Here is a 16,933-nt window from a genome sequence, read left to right on the forward strand (position 1 = left end):
GCGCGGTGCCGGACGACGTACGCGCGCGGCGCGGGACGACGCGGAGCGGAAAGAACGCACTCGCTGCCACGCTTCGTTTGATAGTGAGTCTATTTTTCTTTTTACGAAGGTTGGTCTTTATCTAGTGGTACCCGCAGCCGGCCGGTCTTGTTTCATTCAGCTCAGATATGAAGCGCTGCACAAACATATGTGTAGACATGGGCTTCCGTCGTGCATACCAGATAGCCCTGATCCTATCAGTGTGTCATGAACTCATGATTGTGCGAGTTAGTGGGCCTTGGGCCGGGTGGTGTGAGTGTCGTTGGGCCGTGGTTCGTCGTTTCAAACACAGGCTAATTAAGCAGCGAGATTTTTGGAGGAGTTCCCTAACGGCTCGAGCTTTCCGTTCCTGGTATCCAGGGCTGTCAGTTAATCTCCAGCGCACTCGTGGGATGTTCCAAACAATCTGGGAACGGAGATCGCGGGGCAGGGTTTTGGGGATAAATCTTCGGAAGGATTTTTTTGGTCGTTTGGGGTGATGAGCCGAGAAACACGGGTGAGCTGGGAAGGCGTTGGATAAAGAGCGCTTTTTTTTGAAATGGATAAAGAGCGCTCTTGGATAAACTGTTGTACATTACGTTCCTGATCTGTTATAATCTTCGGAAGGCGTTGGAGTAGATGAGATACAGTAGATTATTATCCAAATCCAAACAAGGGCGGATAAGTCTAATTACCCCTCGGCCAAGCCATGAACCCTCCCGCGGGAGCCTTTATAAGCAAAGCCCTCCCCTCGCATCTCCACATCGATCCACCCATCGTCTCTTCCATCTTCCTAGCTTGATTCCTATATTCCAGTCGCGTTTCGTTCAGTTCCGTTCACCTAGCTAGTTTCGATGGCTCCCCTCGGTGACGGAGTTTCCCCGGCAGCGGCTGCCGCCCCTGGCCTGGTTGTCTCCTTCGGCGAGATGCTGATCGATTTCGTGCCGAATGTGGCCGGCGTCTCCCTCGCCGAGTCCGGTGGATTCGTCAAGGCGCCCGGCGGCGCGCCCGCCAACGTCGCATGCGCTGTCTCCAAGCTCGGCGGCTCCTCCGCCTTCGTCGGCAAGGTAACTAAAGCACTCATCGCCACACTTCTATGATTCTCCGTTCCGTTGGTAGATGTTTTTGATGCTGTATAGTTGTTGTTGAGCGCGTTGGATCAGGTGTTTCTTAGTCTCGGATATGCTTTGTTCTATGTTCGGGTCTGAATATCTGATCATGGATGTGTCGGGTAGCGCGATCGTTGGGGCGTTACCGTCCATCAGATCGTCGAGTTTTTCCCTTTCACTAGAATCAAATAGCAATAGTTAAACTTAATTGGATTTCTTCATCATCGTCATTTGTCGTCAACTGTGTAATGTCGTGGCATCGACCGAGATTGTCTGTCTGAATTTCATATCGATCGATGATGCATGTTTTTTCTGTAGTTTGGCGACGACGAGTTCGGTCACATGCTGGTGGAGATCCTGAAGCAGAACGGCGTGAACGCGGAGGGCTGCCTGTTCGACCAGGACGCCCGCACCGCCCTTGCCTTCGTCACCCTCAAGTCCAACGGCGAGCGCGAGTTTATGTTCTACCGCAACCCGTCGGCCGACATGCTCCTCACAGAGGCTGAGCTCAACCTGGACTTGATCCGCCGCGCTCGCATCTTCCACTACGGATCCATCTCGCTCATCACCGAACCCTGCCGCTCGGCACACGTCGCCGCCATGCGCGCCGCCAAGGCTGGTGGCATCCTCTGCTCGTACGACCCCAACGTGCGCCTCCCGCTGTGGCCCTCGGCTCAGGCCGCCCGCGACGGCATCATGAGCATCTGGAAGGAGGCCGACTTCATCAAGGTGAGCGACGACGAGGTGGCCTTCCTCACCCAGGGAGATGCCAACGACGAGAAGAACGTCCTTTCCCTGTGGTTCGAGGGCCTCAAGCTGCTCGTCGTCACGGACGGCGAGAAGGGATGCAGGTACTTCACCAAGGATTTCAAGGGATCTTTGCCCGGCTATGCTGTCAATACCGTCGACACCACTGGCGCAGGGGACGCCTTCGTTGGATCGCTTCTCGTCAACGTCGCCAAGGACGACTCCATCTTCTACGTAAGTAATCTATATATCACCAGCTGATCAATTTCATCATGAAATAAATGTTTCTAATCGATGTATTCTTTCTCTTTTGATCAGAATGAGGAGAAGCTTAGGGAGGTGCTGCAGTTCTCGAACGCGTGCGGGGCCATCTGCACCACGCAGAAGGGAGCCATCCCGGCGCTCCCCACAACCGCCGCCGCCCTGGAGCTCATCAGCAAGGGGAGCAACTAGAGCGAGCCAGCCAGCCGTCCTCGCATCAGGCCTCCAACCAGGATTGAATTTAGTGGGATTTAGCTGCATTTTATTTAGGGATTAGTGCGTGCGTTGGGTTTATTTAGATTTGTGTGACAGAACCGATGGGTGATTGATAATTATTTTTAGCATGGAGAATTCCATATCATAGATGATAATTTATAGCTGTGAAAGCTCAGCGCACAAATTAATATGCCTTCTTCAGTATGTCTCTGTGATCTTTGCTCTTATTTTCATGCTGCATGCTGAATTGCTGATAAACCACTTGATCAGCTTGAACTGTGAAATCATATTCCCAGAGCATATTCAATATCATCCTGAAGGAGTTCAAAAAGAAAAATCATCCTGAACAAAATTAAGGCGCGCTCAAACTACTTCGTTGGGCACAGTACGCTCATGAGAAAAGAAGCTCAAATGTCAAATCTCACGGCCTTGCTCGTAGTTCAGCTTATCTGAACCATGGTTGTCACCTCTTGTTGTTACAATTGCCAGACTCTCTATGTATCCCAATATTTTTAAACAATCAATAAAGTGGCGGCGGGTTCCTGAAAAATAATCGGCACAAACCAGCTACTCCTGATGCACATGCATCATGGTACACAAAATTTTGCTACTATTTGTGAGCTCAATGAGGGTTAGTGCATCAGGTTAGGCAGAAAAACGTGCATCAGGAGGCAGAAAAATAAGTAGCGAAGGCTCCAAGTTTAGTCGTGCATCAGTGAAATATTCTCTCCAGCTCACTACGGGAAAATCAGGCGCTGCCGTGCAGCCAAACTTTGCCGTGAGCTGCTGCACGGCAAAGATTTCTTTGCCGTGCGTAGCAGAAAGAGCGCACGGCAACGAAAAAATGCACGGCAAAGTATTAGCGCAGCGCACGGCAAAGAAACACATCACGGCAAAGAAAGATATGGCGCACGGCAAAGAAGGGTCTCACGGCAAAGAATTGGAGAAGCGCACGGCAAAGATTTTGGGACGGCAAAGTCCCCGCAAGCCGCACGGCAAAGAAACAGCGCACGGCAAAGGCCTGGGCACTGCCGTGCGGCCAAACTTTGCCGTGCAGACAGACAAGTTGCACGGCAAAGGGTCCTTTGCCGTGCGCTTCTCCCTTTGCCGTGCGCCATTATACTTTTTTTTTGTTTTTCTAACTATTTTATTTCATCTACTACTTATATTTATTTTGTTAATTAGTTTTTCTTTTTGATGACTATTTATTACACTATGTGAAATACAAAATTAGTCTCCATGCTCATCCCCCACATATATCAGGGTTCCGGTGCTCCGGCGGTCGTTATCCCCCTCCTTCCCCCCCCAAAACAGCGGGACGGCGGGTCTACCCCCTAGATTTCTCCGCGCGACGTTCCACCAATATACCTTTTCATAGGTTTAGGTTTGTTTAGTCCATGGACATATGGAAAATCATGTGTGGTACCCTTTGGCACAGTCTAGCCCCCGATATACCCGCGGCGGGACACTTCACCGTACACGTCCGAGAATACGTTAAGTGTTATCGCCCGAAGGTGAGGAATGTCGGACCGCGGGGATCCATGCCATGCACCATTTGGTGAATTACACCTAGCATCACACTTTGACACATATAATAGGTCCACATGCAAGGTTTGGTGGGGTTCCGGTGCTCCGGCGGTCGTTATCCCCCTCCTCCCCCCAAAACAGCGGAACGTGTGCCCCGGCGGGTCTACCCCCCTAGATTTCTCCGCGCGAGGGTGCACCAATGTAACTTTTCATTCTTTTAGGTTTGTTTAGTACATATACACATGGAGAACCAAAGATTGGGACCCTTTGGCACATATACCGGCAGCTAGAGCCATTATCACACGATCGACGGTGTGCCCGGTCTCATCGGTTAGGGTTAGGTGTAGGGTTAGGGCTAGGGTTTAGGGGCCAGGGCTAGGGTTTAGGTTAAAGGGTAAGTATTTATGGTTAGGTTTAGGTTTAGGGTTTAGGGTTAGGGTTAGGGTTTATGATGCATGGTTCTGCAGCTCCGCGTCGTGGTTTAGGGATTTAGAGGGGTTTAGGGCTCGAAGCCTCCCCAGCTTAGGGTTTAGGGTTTAGGGGAGCTACTTTTGCACCATTAGACCTTGCACCACACTTTGACACATATCATAGGTCCACATGCAAGGTTTGGTGGGGTTCCGGTGCTCCGGCGGTCGTTATCCCCCTCCTCCCCCCAAAACAGCGGAACGCGTGCCCCGGCGGGTCTACCCCCCTAGATTTCTCCGCGCGAGGGTGCACCAATGTAACTTTTCATAGGTTTAGGTTTGTTTAGTACATATACACATGGAGAACCAAGATTGGGACCCTTTGGCACAGTCTAGCCCCCGATATACCCGCGGCGGGACACTTCGACGTACACGTCCAGGAATCTGTTAAGTGTTATCGCCCGAAGGTGAGGAATGTCAGACCGGGGATCCATGCCATGCACCATTTGGTGAATTACACCTAGCATCACACTTTGACACATAGAATAGGTCCACCTAGCATCACAATAACCTTTTGCATTATTTGTTGCTTTCATTAATGTTCATCTACTTATATTTCTGTTGCTTTCACTAATATTTATCTCTTTACAATATTGCGTACTAATAAACCACTCTCTTCATTTGTGTTTGCAGGTGATTGAAGCATGGCGCCAAAAAAAGGGGTGGCGGTCTTAAAAAGAAGCTCAAGGACTTGGTAGGTGTAGGGACTTCGAGGCGGGGCCGAGCTACTACCCCCCTCCTAGCCCCCTCCCGTCGCTCCCACAGGGCGGCCACGTAGGAAGAATGCGACGCGGGTACTCACTCCTAGTCCTAGCCCCCTCCCGCAGCCGATGATGATGACGAGGAGGAGGACCAGGAGCACCACGGGGGTGGGGAGGACCGGGAGGAGGAGGTGGGTGGGGAGGACCGAGGAGGAGGAGGGGGGTGGGGAGGACCAGGAGGAGGAGGGGGACGAGGACGACCTCTCGGAGGATGAGGGGTTGGGGAACTTAGTGTTCGATCCCGATCCAAGCCTAGAGTGGTGTGAGCCGGAGGATTACCGAGTACGTTCCAGCTTTGGAGAGGCCGAGGCCACGTGATAGGAAGCCATATCGGCGTGGGATAACACAGCTCCCCTCGCCGAAGAGCCGGCGCTACAGGCACGTTGTTCTTGTGCCCTATGGAAGGAGGTACATGTTATTTTTTGGCATTTCGTTATCGCAATTTTGTCATTATCAACATTATTATCACATACATATTGATGTTGTCGTTTCATGGTGCAGCTCGTTCCGGCTTTGAAGACCCGACGCGGAGACCGCCACGTGGGTACTCGAACATCCTTGGGGGCCTACTTAGATTTTATTTCCCCGGGATAGTCGATCTCCCCTACCGGTGGCTGCGACGTAGCTTGGAGGTGGGCGCACTACAGCCTCGCGGAAGATCCTCTTGGCCGCGGCACCGCGGCGGATTTGGTTGTTGCCAAATTCTGGGTACGTGACTTTTGACTTCTTACCATTCATACACTCTCCTTGGTTCACAATAATTGCACTAATGCCCCTTGTTTTACCTATGTTGCAGAAATTCTTCAAGAGGGCCGAGGGCAAGGAGAATGCGTGCGATGATGTCCTACACCAGCTTGCAAGGAAGAGGGTGACCGGCATGCACTACGAGGCACGTGTTCAATGCGTCCGCGATCGGCACGCCGACCGCTTCGTCCACATGAGTAAGGAGGACGCTCGCGACACGCTCATGCAGCCGTGGCAGTACTTGCAGTATTTGCATTTATGTGTTATTGATTTCTTTATCGCCATGTAGTTTATTTTACCATAATGGGTTTATCTTGTGCATGTAGAACCCTCCTCGCATGCGTCGGCAACGACGATAGGTGCTTTCGTGCGATGGTCATGTGGTGGACATGCCCCCGGTACCTCAAGAAGCACGAGGAGGGCAAGAAGAAGCGGGCAGAGATGCGAGGTGGATCGCATATCCAAGGCAGCATCCCCATCTCTCTTCACCTCGCGAAGGAGGTGAGCAAATTAATGGTTCCTTCATTCTTTGAATTCATGTTATATATTTGTTAACTCTCCAAGGGTGTGTCACTTCACTCAATTACATGTTCTCTTTTGCGGGAAGTCGGGACAGGAGCGAAGCCTAACGTCTTTGCCGTGCTAAAGAAGATGAAGCAAAGGAAGACGCCCGATCCCGAGACGGGGTCCGTGTGGGTTAACCCGCAATCCGAGACCCGGTGCACGTCGTATGTCTCCAAGTTCAAGCAGAAGTACGGCGAGGAGGCCAATCCGGAGGCCGAGGACTTTGACCCCGAGGTCGCGGTGCTTGCGGGAGAAGGCTTGAAGCATGGCCGCCTATGGTTTGGTGACGGGTGCGTCGACCCGGCGAGGGTTCCCTCTCTCCGCCGGATCCGTCGTGGTCGTAAGAGCGGCCAGCCCGAGGTAGAGCCCCGGCCACGGGCTTCGGATCTAGCCGTCGAGCGGTTACGGGTATGTTCTTCCTCGGGTCTCTACATTTCCTTTACATGCTTTCCATTGAAATGTTAATGACATCGCGGCAACACAACGTAGGAGGAGATGGCAGCGAAGGAGCAGGCGGCCCGGGAGCACGCACGGAACATGGAGCGGACGATTCCGGAGTACCGGCAGCAGCAGGCACACGGATGATGCAGCGAGATGCAACAAGCAGCAGCGGATGATGCGAGCAGCAGCGAGGCACGGATGAGCTGGCCGATGAGCCAGACGGCTCTGTCTACTCCACCGGGGAGTCTTCCTCCTCCACCTTACTCCATGTGGATGCCGCCACCGCCCACTCAGACCCCGGGGACACCTATCACCGTCAACAACATGAACATCATCCGGAGCATGAACCGCGGTGAGTCCTCTTGTGCCCAACCCGCTACTTGTTCAAGTGTTCAATATGCAAATGCAAATGTTCATTCCATCAACATGCTTATAGATTATATGTCACAAGGCAATGACGATGAGGCCGGCGGAAGCGGAGGAGGACAAGGTTGATGGCATGGTCTTCGTGCACTCGTCGTCGTTGTAATGCATTGTTCGCACTTGTTATGGATTGTAATAATTGACATTGCTATGCATGAACTATGTGGACTCTATGTAACGGATTGTATGCATGAACTATGTGTGCTCGATGTATTTGTGGTGTTGTTGATGTGTTTGGTGATCTTATGTTGATATATATGTTATATATGCTATATTTGTGAAATGCAATATTTGAAATGCAGGGATAATTGAAAAATAGCAAAAAAATGAAAAAATCAGGCCCCTTTGCCGTGTGTGTGCACACGGCAAAGGACATTTGGTCTCTTTGCCGTGCGCACACGCACGGCAAAGGGGCCACGTGTCGCCCAACTGTGCTCCCGGGAGCTCCCGGGGGCGTGCCCGTATGGGGCTTTCCCGTGCGTGGCAGAGCAAGGCCGCACGGCAAAGCTTCGCACGGCAAAGAATATTGCGCACGGCAACGCATGGCGCACGGCAAAGAAGCAGGGCGCACGGCAAAGAAACGGCGCACGGCAGCGATGGCGACGCACGGCAAAGATGCCTCTCACGGCAGCGCCCGCAGCGCACGGCAGAGATGGCGACGCACGGCAAAGGGCGTTGCCGTGCAATCCGTCCATGCGCACGGCAAAGGCGGCTTTGCCGTCGAAGACGTTGCCGTGCAAACTTTGCCGTGCGTGCACGCACGGCAAAGGCTTTGCCGTGCGTACAGGCCTCTTTGCCGTGCAAAGCCTCGCACGGCAACGCCTGGTTCTCCCGTAGTGGCTCACGGAAAACTGTAGAATAACACTATCTAAAACAACACTAATGAACTTGATTTGCATGCACAACAGTACCTCTCTCCATGATTCAAATGTGTTTCTCTGTCATTCCACATAAGGTTTTAGAAAACGCACCTAAGTTTTTTTAGGCGACCATTTTTATTCAAAGGCCACGCCATTTGAACTTTTTATTTGAATTTGAATATAGTAAGTAGACAAAAGGGTGCGTCCTTTCTATGATTCTATTGCATCTCCATCGATCTGCGAAAGGTGAACTCTGAAACCAGTGGATGAACACATAAACAATATCAAAGGGACATAGGGTTTTGGGACGCGATCCTTTTATTCAACAGAAAGAAACTGGGACTGAATCCTACGGCATGATCCACTTCCATCGTGCCATCCAAGATCGAGATCACCACCCGGTCTGACACTAGACGCACCTCCACGTGAACAATGCACGTGTCAGGTTCAGTTTATTCAAACACAAAATGGTAACAGGGCAAGCACAGATTCAGTAAAAAAAACTGTCGTGCCAACAGACTCATAAACTTACGAAATAAACTAGGATGGCGACGAGCTTGACTACCTTTCAATGAAGGGAAACCATGCATGATTTAAATTAGATGCTGCTAAATCCATCCGAAACGAGCTGCCTGAAGTTGATGGGCGCGGCGAATCCCCAGTCCACCGGGGCGTCGAAGATGAGGGCGGCGCCCTTGTGGGCGGCGGCGTCAGTACTGTGCGCCAAGTCCCAGTACAGATGGTCGGTACGGTTGTTGCAGACGGCGCCGCCGGGGTGGCACCATGGATTCACGCCCAGCCTTCCATCGCCGCAGCACGCGCTGGCCACTTCGCTGAACCCTGCGGCCTCGGGGTCCGCCGTGAAGTTGGTGATCATATTGTAGGAGTTCCCCACGGAGTAGGTAATCCCGGGCCGCTCGGGGTCGGCTTCGAAGTTCTTCAGCACCACGCTCAACCAGTCGTTGTTGAAGGTCCTGGTGAGGTTGTTGGCGAACTCCATGCACGCGCCGGTGTCCGACATGTTGCGCAACGCCGGGACGCAGCCGATGGGCGGCACGTTGACGATACCAAAGCGGCGGGCGCCGTGGTCGTAGAGGGTGTTGAGGTGTTTCCTGTAGTTGGTGGCGAGCTGGATGTAGAAGAGCCACACCTGCGACTGGAGGAATTCGAACATGTCGTTGCCGCCGGAGCTGATGAGGAAGAGGGACTCGGACACCCGCCTCTCGATTTCGTCTACGGAGCCCTGGTCGCCGGCGTGCTCAATCATCTTTGACTTGGTGGCCGCGAAGAACCCCACCTGCTGGGCCAGTGGCATGCTCTTGTTCAACCCCTGATCCATGCAAACATGAAAAACAGATTAGTAACAAGAATCGGGACAAATTATAGATGGACAAAAACGCGAGCCATTATTTCGAGCGGCTAACAGTACTCACGGTTTTGTTGAGAATGCCGGAGTCGCCGGAACCGTAGTTGACCCCACCGAAGCCACTGAGGATCTGGTCGTTCAGTTCTGGCGCCAGCGACAGATACGCCGGCGGGCTCATGTTGAAACCCATCAGCCTCGCTGCATCATTTCAGTTTAGCATCATGGGGTTAGCTAGCTAGTTTTCATCTGAAAAAAATGAAATGGAAAAAATGCATGCGCACGGGCACCGTACAGATGGCGTCGGCGACGTTGTAGCCATTGCTGGCCCTCCCGGTGGGCCTTAGCTCCTGCGGCAAGTCCATGCCGTAGGGGAGCGGCAGCGGGTACAGCACGTTCCCCGGCAGGTACTGGTTGTTCCCGACGTCCACCGTCGAGTCGCCGAACACGTACACCGCCGGCACCAAGGTCTCCGCCGCTGCCGGTGTGACAACCGACCCGCCGCCGCACATAACGAGCACAGCAACCACCAGTGCCATCATGCCCTTGTCACTGGCCACTCTCACCCCCGCCATGGTGCCTAATGCTACTCCACTCTGTGCTTGAATTGGAATGGTAGCACGGCAATCTACCTGTGAGTTGTTGGAGCAAAGCGAGGCCTCTCCTGCCTATTTATACACGATACGATATTTATACCCGCTCGTGGTATCGAATCGGTATTAATAAGTAGGACGCGGCTAATTCTCGGTTAACCCAGAATTAGCTTAATTCCTGGTCACCTGATTTTCATGTAATTTACGTGTAACACTGAGGCAAAAAAATATGTAATTATACATATATGTGCAATTACACATCCATGTGTAATTCTTGTATGTACGAATCACGATACAAATCTAACGGTTATCGAGTTGATCTGGAACTAGCTAAATTCTCGGTCAACCTAGAATTAGCAAAAGGTAATAAGTACTACTCCTAATTTGAGGTGATATCAAACCTATGAGTCAGCTAGCTATAAAGATTAAAATAATATAGTATTGCCTAATTTGAGGTGATATAGAAGGAGAGAGAAGATGAGTGGACTCTCATGCAGCTATCACCTTTAGCACGTGGTGTGGCTAGTATAATTTAATAGCTCACTATTATACATCTTAGCTTTAAATTGACTACAGATGACATGGTAGTGAGCTTATAGCCAACATTTGAACTTAGTCCGAAGCGATCAGTCCGTTAAATAGCTAGAACCCTGCATCATGGAGATGTATGATGTATCACACCATAATCTTACTAATAGTTTATTTTAAGGTTTCTAGCTTAACATATATTTTAGACTAAAAATCACAAAATGAATTTGAAGTCCCACCTCCACAGAACACCTTATTGCGTCATCTCTTCTCGTTTGAGTTTTTTAATTAACCTTGTAGGTAAGAGCATCTCCACTCGCCCTCTTCAAAGGCCTAGGCCAGGGCCTTTGGAGAGTGCCAGCGCTCAAATTTCTGTCTAGCCGCGACCTCTAAAATTATTTTTTAGCCGACGTGGTCTAACTTTGCATCCAGTGCCCCCAGGCCTAACTCAGTAGAAAGGGCGCCTAGCGGGGATGTCGGTGCACCGCATGTTGGCGGAAAAGACATGGGAAGAAGCCGCGGGAAACGTCTGCATCGTCTTCCTCATTGCCTTCCGCGCCCGTCAAAGGCGTGTCAGCATTAATGCACCTGCTCGTCTTCAGCGGCGGTCAGAGGTTGCTCGCCTGCTCGTCTTCCGCGTTGAGTCGCGTCGGTGTTAATGCGCCTGCTCATCATCAGTGCCGCCTACTCGTTTTTAGCTGCGGCATTAATGCGCGCCAACGGACTTCCTTGGCGCTATATAAACCGTCGTGCACCTCCCTTGCCGCGCATTCCACCTCGCCTCTCCTCCTCCAAACCTCCACTACATCGTCATCCATGAGCACCTAGCCGCCATGGATCACCAAGACCGAGAGAGGGCAGGCGCCGCCGCCAACGGCTTCGGCCGACGGTCCCTTCACATCAACGAGGCGCGCGCCCTCTAGGACGCGCGCTACCTCGTTCCGCCGGACATGCGCTGTCCGGGGGGATGGGCGCTCAGCCGCGGCGGCCTGCCGGTCCCCCCCCCCCGTGTCGACGAGGACCGAGCGGACGATCGCCATCTACAATCACTTCTGGGACCACCTCAAGGCGGAGGAGCAGAACGACCCCCAGTGGTCGCTGGACAACGATGACGCCTGGGACGTCTTCTTCATCCGGCAGCACGCAGAACGCCTCGCCGCCTACGATGGCAACAGCAACCCATCGTCCAATTACAATATCAGTCGACAACGGCGATGGTGGAGCGCGCCAGGGAGGACCCTCACGTGGGTCCTCCACTACATCGCCGACGGGAACAACCCATCGTTGCAGATGCCACCATGACACCTACGGCTGGGCAACGATGGCGCGCCAATTGTCCACCTCGTCATCGCGCTCCTCCTCCTCCTCCTCCTCGCGCAGGTCCTCGGGACGCGTGTCGTTGTCGGGGTACTCTCCCTACAACACACCGCCGCTCAGGTTTCTGGTGACAGTGAAGGACGAGCCGGTGGAGGCTGCTCCATCTCGCAGCCGCCACCATGGAAGTCGCGCCGGTGCCCTCGTCATCCGCGAGGCCTCTCAGCCGCGCCAGCGCGAGTGGAAGCCACCGCCGGAATACAAGGCGGTGGCCTCCATCGTCAAGGCAGATGACGAGGCGGTTCCTCGGCAATGCCCACCATGAGGGGCTTGGGTTTTAGAGAAAGGGGACGATGGAAGTTTCGGGAGCGAGGGGAGCCACGACGTACCCAGGTTCACGTCCCCGCGGTGGAGGATCGCTACGTCCTGCTAACAATCCACTATATGAATATATGTGTACAGGGGGCCGCCATAGGCGGAGTTGTTGGATCTAGTCTAGTTCTAATATGCGGATTGCGTTGTCTAGGCGTGTCGCCTCTATGATTTATGTTTCTGAATATGCGTGTCCTAAGGGGTGCCCCTGTCTGGCTTTATATATCAGCCAAGCTAGGGTTTACAAGAGTTCTAGTAGGATTCGTATTGGAGTATTCTTTCCTTGTAGTCCAAGTTGATATTCCTTGCGGGTCCAGCTCGTCGAGTCCTTCTGCTGGTCCATCTTCATAATTTGCATCGGGTATGTGATACGCGTACAACACGCGACCGTTGGGAACCCCAAGAGGAAGGTGTGATGCGTACAGCGGCAAGTTTTCCCTCAGTAAGAAACCAAGGTTTATCGAACCAGTAGGAGCCAAGAAGCACGTTGAAGGTTGATGGCGGCGGAGTGTAGTGCGGCGCAACACCAGGGATTCCGGCGCCAACGTGGAACCTGCACAACACAACCAAAGTACTTTGTCCCAACGTAACAGTGAGGTTGTCAATCTCACCGGCTTGCTGTAACAAAGAATTAGATGTATAGTGTGGATGATGATTGTTTGCAGAAAACAGTAGAACGAGTATTGCAGTTGATTGTATTCGATGTTAAGAATGGACCGGGATCCACAGTTCACTAGAGGCGTCTCTCCCATAAGAATAAGCATGTTGGGTGAACAAATTACAGCTTGGGCAATTGACAAATAAAGAGGGCATGACCATGCACATACATGTTATGATGAGTATTGTGAGATTTAATTGGGCATTACGACAAAGTACATAGACCGCTATCCAGCATGCACCTATGCCTAAAAAGTCCACCTTCAGGTTATCATCCGAACCCCCTCTAGTATTAAGTTGCAAACAACAGACAATTGCATTAAGTATGGTGCGTAATGTAATCAACAAATATATCCTTGGACATAGCATTGATGTTTTATCCCTAGTGGCAACAGCAAATCCACAACCTTAGGGGTTGGTGTCACTCCCCAGATTTAATGGAGACATGAACCCACTATCGAGCATAAATACTCCCTCTTGGAGTTACAAGTATCAACTTGGCCAGAGCCTCTACTAGCAACGGAGAGCATGCAAGATCATAAACAACACATAGATGATATTGATAATCAACATAACATAGCATTCACTTATTCATCGGATCCCGACAAACACAACATATAGCATTACAGATAGATGATCTTGATCATGTTAGGCAGCTCAAAAGATCCAACAATGATAGCACAATTAGGAGAAGACGACCATCTAGCTACTGCTATGGACCCATAGTCCAGGGGTGAACTACTCACTCATCACTCCGGAGGCGACCATGGCGGTGAAGAGTCCTCCGGGAGATGATTCCCCTCTCCGGCAGGGTGCCGGAGGCGATCTCCTGAATCCCCCGAGATGGGATTGGCGGCGGCGGTGTCTCTGGAAGGTTTTCCGTATCGTGGCTCTCGGTACTGGAGTTATTATCGATGAAGGATTAAATAGGCGTAGGAGGTAGGTTTAGGGGCGACACGAGGGGCCCACACAACAGGGCCGCGCGGCCAGGGCTTGGGCTGCGCCGCCCTGGCGTGTCGCCGCCTCGTCGCCCCACTTCGTTTCCTCTCCGGACTTCTGGAAGCTTCGTGGAAAAATAAGATCCTGGGCGTTGATTTCGTCCAATTCCGAGAATATTTCCTTACTAGGATTTCTGAAACCAAAAACGACGAGAAAACAAGAATCGGCTCTTCGGCATCTCGTCAATAGGTTAGTGCCGGAAAATGCATAAATATGACATAAAGTATGCATAAAACATGTAGGTATCATCAATAAAGTGGCATGGAACATAAGAAATTATCGATACGTTGGAGACGTATCAGCATCCCCAAGCTTAGTTCCTGCTCGTCCCGAGTAGGTAAACGATAACAAAGATAATTTCTGAAGTGACATGCCATCATAATCTTGATCATACTATTGTAAGCACATGTCATGAATGCAGCGATCCAAAGCAATGGTATATGTAATGAGTAAACAATTGAATCATATAACAAAGACTTTTCCTGAATAGTACTTTCAAGACAAGCATCAATAAGTCTTGCATAAAAGTTAACTCATAAAGCAATAAATTCAAAGTAAAGGTATTGAAGCAACACAAAGGAAGATTAAGTTTCAACGGTTGCTTTCAACTTGTAACATGTATATCTCATGGATATTGTCAACATAAAGTAATATAATAAGTGCAATATGCAAGTATGTAGGAATCAATGCACAGTTCACACAAGTGTTTGCTTCTTGAGATGGAGAGAAATAGGTGAACTGACTCAACATAAAAGTAGAAGAAGGGCCCTTCGCAGAGGGAAGCATCGATTGCTATATTTGTGCTAGAGCTTTGGTTTTGAAAACAAGAAACAATTTTGTCAACGGTAGTAATAAAGCATATGCATTATGTAAATTATATCCTACAAGTTGCAAGCCTCATGCATAGTATACTAATAGTTCCCGCACCTTGTCCTAATTAGCTCGGATTACCTGGATTATCACCGCAATACATATGTTTTAACCAAGTGTCACAAAGGGGTACCTCTGTGCCGCCTGTACAAAGGTCTAAGGAGAAAGCTCGCATTGGATTTCTCGCTTTTGATTATTCTCAACTTAGACATCCATACCGGGACAACATAGACAACAGATAATGGACTCCTCTTTAATGCTTAAGCATTCAACAATAATTAATTTTCTCATATGAGATTGAGGATATTTGTCCAAAACTGAAACTTCCACCATGGATCATGGCTTTAGTTAGCGGCCCAATGTTCTTCTCTAACAATATGCATGCTCAAACCATTCAACTCATGGTAAATCGCCCTTACTTCAGACAAGATGGACATGCATAGCAACTCACATGATATTCAACAAAGAGTAGTTGATGGCGTCCCCAGGAACATGGTTATCGCACAACAAGCAACTTATAAGAAATAAAATGCATAAGTACATATTCAATACCACAATAGTTTTTAGGCTATTTGTCCCATGAGCTATATATTGCAAAGATAGAGAATAGAAATTTAAAGGTAGCACTCAAGCAATTTACTTTGGAATGGCAGAGAAATACCATGTAGTAGGTAGGTATGGTGGACACAAGTGGCATAGTGTTTGGCTCAAGGATTTTGGATGCATGAGAAGTATTCCCTCTCGATACAAGGCTTAGGCTAGCAAGGTTATTTGAAACAAATACAAGTATGAACCGGTACAGCAAAACTCACATAAAAGACATATTGTAAGCATTATAAGACTCTATACCGTCTTCCTTGTTGTTCGACCCTTACTAGAAATTATTTAGACCTTAAAGAGACCAATTATGCAAACCAAATTTTAGCAAGCTCTATGTATTTCTTCATTAATAGGTGCAAAGTATATGATGCAAGAGCTTAAACATGAGCACAACAATTGCCAAGCATCAAATTATTCAAGACATTCTACCAATTACTACATGTAGCATTTCCTGTTTCCAACCATATAACAATTTAACGAAGCAGATTCAACCTTCGCCATGAACACTATGAGTAAAGCCTAAGGACATATTTGTCCATATGCAACATCGGAGCGTGTCTCTCTCCCACACAATGAATGCTAGGATCCATTTTATTCAAACAAAACAAAAACAAAAACAAACAGACGCTCCAAGCAAAGTACATAAGATGTGATGGAATAAAAATATAGTTTCACTAGAGGAACCCGATAATGTTGTCGATGAAGAAGGGGATGCCTTGGGCATCCCCAAGCTTAGACGCTTGAGTCTTCTTGAAATATGCAGGGGTGAACCACCGGGGCATCCCCAAGCTTAGAGCTTTCACTCTCCTTGATCATATTGTATCATCTCCCTCTCTTGATCCTTCAAAACTTCCTCCATACACCAAACTCAAAACAACTCATTAGAGGGTTAGTGCACAATCAAAATTCACATGTTCAGAGGTGACATAATAATTTTTAACACTTCTGGACATTGCACAAAGCTATTGAAAGTTAATGGAATAGAAAAATCCATCAAGCATAGCAAAACAGGCAATGCGAAATAAAAGGCAGAATCTGTCAAAACAGAACAGTCCGTAAAGACGAATTTCTAAGAGGCACCAGACTTGCTCAAATGAAAATGCTCAAATTGAATGAAAGTTGCGTACATATCTGAGGATCACTCACATAAATTGGCATAATTTTCTGAGTTACCTACAGAGAATTAGGCCCAGATTCGTGATAGCAAGAAATCTGTTTCACGCGCAGTAATCCAAATCTAGTATGAACCTTACTATCAAAGACTTTACTTGGCACAATAATGCAACAAAACTAAGATAAGGAGAGGTTGCTACAGTAGTAACAACTTCCAAGACTCAAATATAAAACAAAAGTGCAGTTGTAAAATCATGGGTTGTCTCCCATAAGCGCTTTTCTTTAACGCCTTTCAGCTAGTCGCAGAAAGTGTGTATCAAGTATTATCAAGAGACGAAGCATCAACATCATAATTTGTTCTAATGATAGAATCAAAAGGTAACTTC

The 16,933-nt window shown here is 49.5% G+C and overlaps 2 protein-coding genes across 2 annotated transcripts; one reads left to right on the forward strand and one right to left on the reverse strand.

Moving 5' to 3' along the window:
* Window positions 1-802: 802 nt before the first annotated feature.
* Window positions 803-2,327, forward strand: LOC124688295 (fructokinase-2-like). Its single transcript, XM_047221987.1, has 3 exons — window positions 803-1,085; window positions 1,446-2,108; window positions 2,193-2,327. Exons 1-3 carry the CDS (start codon window positions 873-875, stop codon window positions 2,325-2,327), a joined length of 1,011 nt encoding a protein of 336 aa, XP_047077943.1. The 5' UTR covers window positions 803-872.
* Window positions 2,328-8,618: 6,291 nt separating this feature from the next.
* Window positions 8,619-10,076, reverse strand: LOC124690645 (GDSL esterase/lipase At5g55050-like). Its single transcript, XM_047224005.1, has 3 exons — window positions 9,797-10,076; window positions 9,572-9,702; window positions 8,619-9,468 (listed from the first exon to the last, which is right to left on the reverse strand). The coding sequence occupies exons 1-3, from the start codon at window positions 10,074-10,076 to the stop codon at window positions 8,737-8,739; spliced, it is 1,143 nt and encodes a 380-aa protein (XP_047079961.1). The 3' UTR covers window positions 8,619-8,736.
* Window positions 10,077-16,933: the final 6,857 nt, after the last annotated feature.

This window comes from Lolium rigidum, chromosome 2 (genome assembly GCF_022539505.1).
Source record: "Lolium rigidum isolate FL_2022 chromosome 2, APGP_CSIRO_Lrig_0.1, whole genome shotgun sequence".
Taxonomy (NCBI): domain Eukaryota; kingdom Viridiplantae; phylum Streptophyta; class Magnoliopsida; order Poales; family Poaceae; genus Lolium; species Lolium rigidum.

Excerpts from the sequence above, each read along its gene's own strand:
- LOC124688295 (XM_047221987.1), top strand. The coding sequence starts at position 873 with ATGGCTCCCCTCGGTGACGGAGTTTCCCCGGCAGCGGCTGCCGCCCCT. Across the intron at positions 1,086-1,445 it reads CCTCCGCCTTCGTCGGCAAG|TTTGGCGACGACGAGTTCGG; the intron begins GTAACTAAAGCA and ends TTTTTTCTGTAG. Across the intron at positions 2,109-2,192 it reads AGGACGACTCCATCTTCTAC|AATGAGGAGAAGCTTAGGGA; the intron begins GTAAGTAATCTA and ends TCTTTTGATCAG.
- LOC124690645 (XM_047224005.1), bottom strand. The coding sequence starts at position 10,076 with ATGGCGGGGGTGAGAGTGGCCAGTGACAAGGGCATGATGGCACTGGTG. Across the intron at positions 9,703-9,796 it reads CAACGTCGCCGACGCCATCT|CGAGGCTGATGGGTTTCAAC; the intron begins GTACGGTGCCCG and ends GAAATGATGCAG. Across the intron at positions 9,469-9,571 it reads CCGGCATTCTCAACAAAACC|GGGTTGAACAAGAGCATGCC; the intron begins GTGAGTACTGTT and ends TGCATGGATCAG.